The sequence below is a fragment of the Sebastes fasciatus genome, chromosome 12 (genome assembly GCF_043250625.1).
Source record: "Sebastes fasciatus isolate fSebFas1 chromosome 12, fSebFas1.pri, whole genome shotgun sequence".
NCBI lineage: Eukaryota > Metazoa > Chordata > Actinopteri > Perciformes > Sebastidae > Sebastes > Sebastes fasciatus.
In genome coordinates this window covers 26,142,839-26,151,751 of record NC_133806.1, presented here as the reverse complement: position 1 = coordinate 26,151,751, position 8,913 = coordinate 26,142,839, and the positions used below count along the sequence as shown (strand labels likewise).

The following is an 8,913-nucleotide window of genomic DNA, read 5'->3' as shown; positions in this document are numbered from 1 at the left end:
ACTCACCGGCGTCGAGGTTCACGGCAGAAAGTGATGTCGCCCACAGCGATTGTGATTGCGGTTCTCTTTCTGCAGCAGCTTCTGTGTGATGAAGGCAGTTCAGGGACGGCAGCTTCAATACTCGTCAGAGATACGGAGGATATATTTTCAGGCTCGTCGGACTTTTCTTTGCTTATTGAGTGAGAGTATTGAGTATTCAGATAAAGAGCATGCGGTTATGTGGAGCGAGAGGAAGCCTTCTGTGATTGTTGGCCAGTTAGTTTTTAAAAATACAGCTGTGTTTAAATATGCATCAACCTTTTTATAATTTTTCATTCCTCTCATGCGTGTTAATCATTTTAGGAACAGAGCAGCTTGAACAAGACATCAGAAACACACAAATATTATATGTAAGTGGTTTATTTTTATGTTGTTTTGCTCTGCTTCGGATACTGATATCAGCCTGTCCAACATCTTTACATATCGTGTCCAGTACCCAGATTTTGTTCACCCCTTAAGGTTGGCCCACGCTGCAAGATGTTTCAAATCATACCAGATGTGTAAAATGGGAGAGAGTCCACACACAACCACATGTTGTGTTAAATTTAACAGTTTTGTTCCTATAGTGTGCGGAGAGAATCAATTTTGCCAAAACAGCACACCACACACTAACAGATTCATTCATCAACAACAAGAGTCCCGAATAAAAGAAACGGAAATCTCATAAAATCTCTGGCGATCAAACGTGACTTTAGTGTTAACAGACATGGCGGACGACGGGCAGGAAGAATTATTGATGTTAGTTTTTACTTTGTACTGAAAATTGAGGAAGGATGGATGGATGAAGTCGGGAGACACGTTGAATAAACACTAATCAATAAGTTGGTCCTCCATTTCTGAGCTCTATCTTACTACTACTTTATGCTTCACGTTTAGCATTAGCTCGTGCGTTAGCCGCGGCCGCCATTAGGCCAGTGGTTGTCCGTCCTTCTTCATTCAGCTTGGTTCTCAATAGTCTATCGTTCTTTCCCACGTGACGCCGTCATCGTCTGTCCTCGGGGTTCCTCACACACAACAGGATATCCCTTCAGAAATATTGAACATGTTTAATATTTACCTTTTGAAATCGGTGCGGCCAGGATGGACTTCAGATCCGATCGGGGGATGTAAAAACACTCATGTTGACTCATGGCCTATAGAAATCGCTAAAGTATATTTTTGGTGCCTGAAGCAAACATTTTAACATATCCAAATACATCTTTACCCAATGTGCAATCACAAATCAGATTTTGTTTGTATCATGTTTTAATTGATCACTCCACAGACTGAAACAGGCTTCTGTTACACAGAACGAGACAAACGCCCACAAAGAGGGACGTTTAATATCCAACAATAGTGATTTGAAAACTTTCCATGCTTTTCAATGATGTAAGAAAACCCTGTAATTTCACAACAGCAATCCACAGAACATGCAGACTCTCCTCTCAACGAGACGAGAGGAGAGTTTGTGTGACAAACAAACATCTAAATGATGCAACTCAAGTCTTTGGTCCCTGAACGTTTCAGCCCTTGGTTGTGTCTTTTCTCCGGAAAGGCATGAGGAGCTTATGTGCACAAAGTCTGAACTTCTGATCCTGCACACTGTAAATGATAACATTGCAGCAACTGTTGGTGGCCAAAATCCAGAAGGCAAAAAAGGAAAAATTGCACCATTTATTCCCCAAAACGTTCCCGACCACGAAGACGGCGATGGGGGTGAAGGAGGCGGTAAACGCTACAGTCAGCGTCCCTATTGTTCTGGCTGCTTTAATGTCAGAGAAAGTGGGCTTGCTTTTGCTTTGGCACTCGCTCTCAGCCAGGTGTTTCCTGCGCCGCGAGTGCTGCCTGATGCTGGACAGAGAGATGATGTTAATGACCACCGTTCCACCGAGGAGGGTGAAGTCAAACGCCGGGAAGAGGAGGAGGATGTTCCAGGCCTGGCTGGGGAACTCGCCGATGGTCCCCAGCGCGTAATTACACATCCGGCTGCAGGAGTTGTACTCCAGAGCGATCTCGCTGCTGAAAACCATCGGCGACACCGCCAAGCAGAAGCTCCCCACCCAGGAGAGGACGATGAGGATCGTGGTCCTTTTACGTGTAATCACAGAGTCCTTGTGCAGCGGACGCAACACAGCGATGCTCCGCTCAATCGTCAGCAGGAAGATGGTCGTGATGGAGACCAAGGTGCACCCGGCGAAGATGGGGCCAATGAAGTTGCACGGGTGGAAACTGACCAACTGAGAGTTGTACGAAGTCCACTCCGGTGCCGAGTCCGTGACCATGAGGTAGACCTCGGCGTAAACGGAGAGCGGCACCACGAATATCCCCACCGCCAGATCAGCCACGGCGAGGGACGCCTTTAGGTATCCCTGCGGCGTGTGGAAGTGTTTAGTCCCGTAAATCACAGCCAGAGTCACCAAGTTCCCGAACAAGATGGCGAAGATCAGCAGCACCATGAAGAGCACCATGAGGATTTTGTTGGCCAGCGTACAGCAGCACACGGTGCAGTGTGCCGGTTCGGTTCGGTCCAGCATGGTCAGAGTGCTGGCCGCAATCATTGGATAAACTGCAACATTCACTTCATAGCCTGAAATTAAAAGAGAGGAAGATGTCAGTCGATGCACATATCAAAACAACTCTAGTAGCAAAGTGAGAGGAGTTATTTATGTGTCCTTGGGCCTGCAAGTAAATATCATTTTTTGCATAAATACTGTTCGAGTCTCTGATGGACATGAAACTCTTTGGTTGAATCTCAGCCCGTTCACACAAAATGGCATATAAATGCCACAATAATGAGCATTTATAATTAGCGTGAAATCAGTACGCCTTTCTTGATTTCCATGTAAACGCAATCCGCATATAAATACTACAACAAAACACTGGGCTTTAAACCAGGAGACCTGTGTTCAAGACCATTGTTGACCAGTGTTTTTTTTTTTTAAAGTTACGTAGTGACGATGTCACGTTTTTTGTTGATGTTTGTGATATGTTTTCTGTAGTTGTTTCCTTAAGTATTTTACTTAGTTTCCGTACTTATTTTAGCCCAACCATGATGTTTTCCCTAACCCTAACTAAGTGGATTTCTTGCCTGAACCTAACTGCGGACACGCGAAAAACGCAAAAATTCGTATTCATGACACACTGAATGTCCGTGTAATGTCGTGGTATTTATACATCTTCCCGTGAGACCTGGTTGTGAATCATCAGTACAAAAGATGGACAAATATGTTAGAAAATAAAAATAAAACAATGAGAGGAGTCAACTACATCTCCCAACTTCCAATTGCAGAGCTTTAAATTTGATTGCATGAACCACTTAGGGCAAGTTGAAGTTTAAGATTATACATGGATGGATGGATGGATGGATGGATGGATGGATGGATGGATGGATGGACGGATTGATAGATGATGATGGATGGATGGATGGATGGATGGATGGATGGATGGATGGATGGATGGATGGTTAGATGGATGATGGATGGATGGATAGATGGATGGATAGATATATGGATGGATGGATGGATGGATGGATGGATGGATGGATGGATGGATGGATGGATGGTTAGATGGATGATGGATGGATGGATAGATGGATAGATGGATAGATGGATAGATGGATAGATGGATGATGGATGGATGGATGGATGACGGATGGATGGATGGAGAGATGGAGGGATGGATGATGGATGGATGGATGGCTGATGGATGGATGGATGGATGGATGGATGGATGGATGGATGGATGGATGGATGGATGGATGGATGGATGGATGGATGGATGGATATATGGATGGATGGATGGACGGATGGATAGATGGATGGATGGATTGATAGATGATGATGGATGGACTGATGGATGATGGATGGATGGATGGATGGATGGATGGATGGAGGGATGGATGATGGATGGATGGATGGATGGATGGATAGATATATGGATGATGGATGATGGAAGGATGGATGGAGGGATAGATGGATGGATGGATGATGGATGGATGATGGATGGATGGATGGATAGATATATGGATGATGGATGATGGAAGGATGGATGGAGGGATAGATGGATGATGGATGGATGGATGGATGGATGGAGGGATAGATGGATGGATGGATGGATGGATGGATGATGGATGGATGGATGGATGATGGACGATGGACACTACTTACTCCAGCTAGATGAGAGGTGACTGACAACAACAGCTGTAGTAGTAAAAAAAAAACAGCTGGGCTCGTGGCGCCTTTAATCCGCCACAAATCTGCATGCGCTGCAAAGTCAGGTTCCTGGACATCCTCCATCAGTTACACTTAAAGTCTAATTTAACAAATAGCTAACTGTCAGGAGGCTTATTTGGGGTTAATGATGAGCCTCCAGCGCGCCATTTGATTTAAAATGTTCCTTATTACTACTGTTCCTTCCGTGAAAATCATCAAACAGATTATTCAGTTTTGAGGAGCTCCACGTTTCAGCAGCTCTCCTGTCATCACTTGTTTTGCTTTTCACTTTCTGATGTGGTATCCTCGAGCTTTTGTTTTCACTGTACATCCATCTGCAGCAATCAGTCATGCAGAAACATCCTGCACATGCAGCCAATAATCCCCGGGATGCATAGAGAGAGAAACATCACTTGATCCACTCTGTCCAGCAGTCTGTGCGTCTCACAGGACGCACACTTTAAACATGTATTAGGATACTTGCGCTTCTGTCCGGCTCCCTTGTAGGTCTGACCAGGTACCACCCCCACACACACATTTCTGCCCAACCACACACACATACACAGTTATAATTATATACGACCTTAGAATTAACTTTAAAAAAAAAAATTCTTTGTTATTGTTATTATTTACTTATTTATTTATTTATCTCACTTATTATTGTAAGTGTTGGTATTATCATTGTTATTGACATTATTATCATGACCATCATCATCATCATCATCATCTTTATTATTATTCATATTATTAATATATATGTGTATGTGTATATACTGTATTATATATATATTTTACTCATTTATTTTCTTTTTGTTTTGTTTTTGTTCCCCCTATGCTCTACACATAAAAGGAAGGATGTCTGTATGTGTTTAAGAGTAGATATATGTCATATACGACCATCTAGCCTCATTCAATGCAAAACACACACCCATTATCTACATCACACACGCACGCACACACACACACACACACACACACACACACACACACACACACACACACATACACACACACACTCATTCTTCAACCTGCTTTCATCCCCTTGTGTTGTTTTAGTTTTGTTTTGTTTTTGTACTTTGTTATTTGTCTTTCTCTGTATAATATATTTTGGTCTTTTTTATATATGTCCCTGCACATGTCTTCACTTGTTTTGTAATCACTTTATAACACAATACAATTTAAAAAAAAAAGATGTATTATTAACCAGCAGATTCACTCACTCACTCTGTTCTACAGATCTTAAAGGAAAGCATCATCATTTGAGGAAAACGCACAGATCTTTTGTTTTTTAGCGCACCTCCAGGATAAGCAACTCTTTTTAAAACCAGTTTCCTGGTATCATCATAAGGTTTAATTCATCCTCTGACTCAAACATTCATGCTCACATAATATAAAATATTAAATTATATAAATAATATTAAATATTACAGGCTCACTTTCAGCTTCAAATCCCCCTCAAGACGCAGAATCCAGCCGTCCGTGAAGCCGCATTCCTCTGCTGGATATCCACAAACATCCACTAACATCCACTAGTCCTCAAGGTAGAAATAGAGAGTCCATCATCAGAAACCAGAAAGAGAACTCTCTCTCCGGTGTGCCAGATGTTGAGCGCGAGGATGGATCCGCTGCGCTCTGCTCAGCTCCGCTCCGCTCCGAGAGAGAGAGAGACTGGTAAAGTGTTTCCTCCGCTGGTTCCTCTATTGGCTGGCTGATGATGCTGATGACAGAGGATACCCCCCCCTATAGTATGAAGTGCACCAGGATGAGGAGGATGGGAGTGTCTCCTCTCATCCAAGTAGTTCATTTATCTGACGGTGAATCCTGAGGAAGAATCATTATTAAGGCAAGGCAAGGCAAGGCAGTGTAAGAGCCATATTGTATTATTTACAGTTTTTGCATTTGATTATTATTTAAAAAGTACATAGTGCTATGCCATCAAAAATGTTTGACATACATTAAAATTTAGGTCAGTTAGTCATGTAATAGAATGGGCTTTGATCTACACACGTGGACAAAATTGTTGGTACCCTTCCGTTAAAGAAAGAAAAACCCACAATGGTCACTGAAATAACTTGAAACTGACAAAAGTAATAATAAATAAAGATTTACTGAAAATTAATTAATGAAAATCAGACATTGCTTTTGAATTGTGTTTCAACAGAATCATTTAAAAAAAAAAAAATGATGAAACTGGCCTAGACAAAAAATGATGGTACCCCTAGAAAAGATTGAAAATAATGTGACCATAGGGACATATTAAACTAAGGTGTGTCCTGTAAATAGCATCACAGGTGTCTTCAAACTTTTAATCAGTCAGTCTGCCTATTTAAAGGGTGAAAAATAGTCACTGTGCTGTTTGGTATCATGGTGTGTACCACACTGAACATGGACCACAGAAAGCTAAGGAGAGAGTTGTCTCAGGAGATCAGAAAGAACATGAAAAAGAAAAGCATGTTAAAGGTAAAGGCTATAAGACCATCTCCAAGCAGCTTGATGTTCGTGTGACTACAGTTGCACATATTATTCAGAAGTTTAAGGTCCATGGGACTGTAGCCAACCTCCCTGGACATGGCCGCAAGAAGAAAATTGATGACAAATTGAAGAGACGGATAATACGAATGGTAACCAAAGAGCCCAGAACAACTTCCAAAGAGATTAGAGGTGAACTCCAAGGTCAAGGTACATCAGTGTCAGATCGCACCATCCGTCGCTGTTTGAACCAAAGTGGACTGTATGGAAGACGACCGAGGAGGACGCAAATCATAAAAAAGTGAGTATTTTTATCTTAGTTTTATATGTATATACATCACTTTATACCAGGGGTGCCCAAATTCCTTCTCTTGGAAGGCCAAGGCGCCACATATATAGCACGTATCTTTCAATAACGGTAACTGCATATACTTCGTCACCTGCTCTGCATGTCGCTCGTTGTACTACGCCACTTTCTGCAAAAACGTCGACATTCAAGGTATCCGTGGTTTGCAGAAACGTACAATGCCAATATCCTGGCCGACTGACTAATAGTGCTGCTTGTATTGTTGAACTCACTGATAATTAAAACACTACCAGCTCTTTGGTGTCTAATCCTGTCCAGACTCTGGTTTTTCCTCGGAACCTACTTCAATCTTTTATTTCAGAAACCTGTGACTGCAGCGGTCTGAGTGAACAGTAGTAAACAAACGCTGGCTGTTTGGACTAATAGTATCATGTATCTGTAGGTTTGGCTCCTGTCCTGCGCTGGACACAACAAAACAAAAGCATAATCCCGTGCTTCTCTGTGTGTGGCGGGTAATCCTTAATCCGGAGGTCACAGCGAGCGGCCGCGGTCCGATGTTTCAGATTACAGAGTTTTGAGTTTGTTCCTGGACGGGAAACCTGTCAGCTGCTTCATTTCATGACTCCCGCTCCTCTTATAACCACATAAAGGGCAATTCCACCTGTTTTAAACTTCACATACTGTATGTTGTTTCTGCTCCACTGACTGATGTTTCACACTGTACCTTTAAGTGAAAGTAATTCTACCACAATGTAGAAAGATTCTGTTACAAGTAAAAGTCCTGCATTCAAAATCTTACATTAAAGGTACAGTGTGTAGGATTTGGCGACATCTAGTGGTGTGGTTGCAGGTTGCAACCAATTGCGTATCCCTCCACTCACTCCTCCCTTTTGGTAACGTGAGCCACCGAGTGCAAAACCGTGGTAACGCCGGTCACCTCGCTCAGAGGCCATCCAAACCATAATAACACGACTTTAGGAGCAACGGAAGTCAGACGGCGGCTGGTGGTACCACGGTTTTGCACTCTGCGGCTCACGTTACCGCAGTTTCACAAGCTTCAGGTAACGTAAAAACATAAAAGGCTCTCTCTAGAGCCAGTCTTTGGTTCGTCCGTTCTAAAGAGTATAGAAGCAATGAGGCGAAACTGGTGTTTTTTTGTCAACGGCTGCTGCCGCCATGTTGGAATTATTGAAACGCCTATTATATTTATAATATTTTATTGTTCAACACAGGCCATTTCGGTAGAATATAACAATAGAATAGAAATAATTTAGTTTTACTTTTGTAAGGCACTTTTTAGGCGGACGTTTTACTGGCGTCCAGTAGTCGCTTCCCTACTAAATGCTACACGCTGTTCCTTTAAGTAAATGTGCAAAAGTATAAAAATATACTCAAAGTACCTAAAGTACTTATTATGCAGAATGATCTATATTATAATTATTAATGCATTAATGCGTTCATCACTTTGATGATGCAGCTGGTAAAGGTGGAGCTTATTTTAAACTTATTTATATACTGCTGGGTAGTTAAATCTATAATAATACATTATAATTTATTTATATTTTATAGAGTAAAATGTACAATATTTCCCTCAGAGTAGTTGTATAAAGTAGCATAATATATCATAAAATGAAAATACCTTGTAATTCATTGTGTCCTATCTGGCTGCACACTTCAAAATAACGAGAAGAACGCAGACAAAAACACAAATCTGTCACAAATTAGCGTTCATGTATCAACCGGTTGCTTGACTGTTTTCCGGGTCTTTCAATTTTAAATGCAGTGTTCATCCTCAGTCAGCATGATACGGTAACGGCGTGCACAGAAAGCGTGCTGTGATGTACTAGATTTAAAAAAACAAAAACATGCACATGATGATGAAAAAGTGTGTCTCATTATTTATTTATA

General features: G+C 41.8%; 1 protein-coding gene across 1 annotated transcript; it reads right to left on the bottom strand.

Moving 5' to 3' along the window:
• Positions 1–865: 865 nt before the first annotated feature.
• Positions 866–5,945, bottom strand: LOC141778274 (5-hydroxytryptamine receptor 1B). The gene is made up of 2 exons (XM_074652458.1): positions 5,666–5,945; positions 866–2,605 (listed from the first exon to the last, which is right to left on the bottom strand). The coding sequence occupies exon 2, from the start codon at positions 2,574–2,576 to the stop codon at positions 1,542–1,544; it is 1,035 nt and encodes a 344-aa protein (XP_074508559.1). The 5' UTR covers positions 2,577–2,605; positions 5,666–5,945; the 3' UTR covers positions 866–1,541.
• Positions 5,946–8,913: the final 2,968 nt, after the last annotated feature.

Coding starts and splice junctions, on each gene's coding strand:
- LOC141778274 (XM_074652458.1), bottom strand. CDS start 2,576: ATGATTGCGGCCAGCACTCTGACCATGCTGGACCGAACCGAACCGGCA.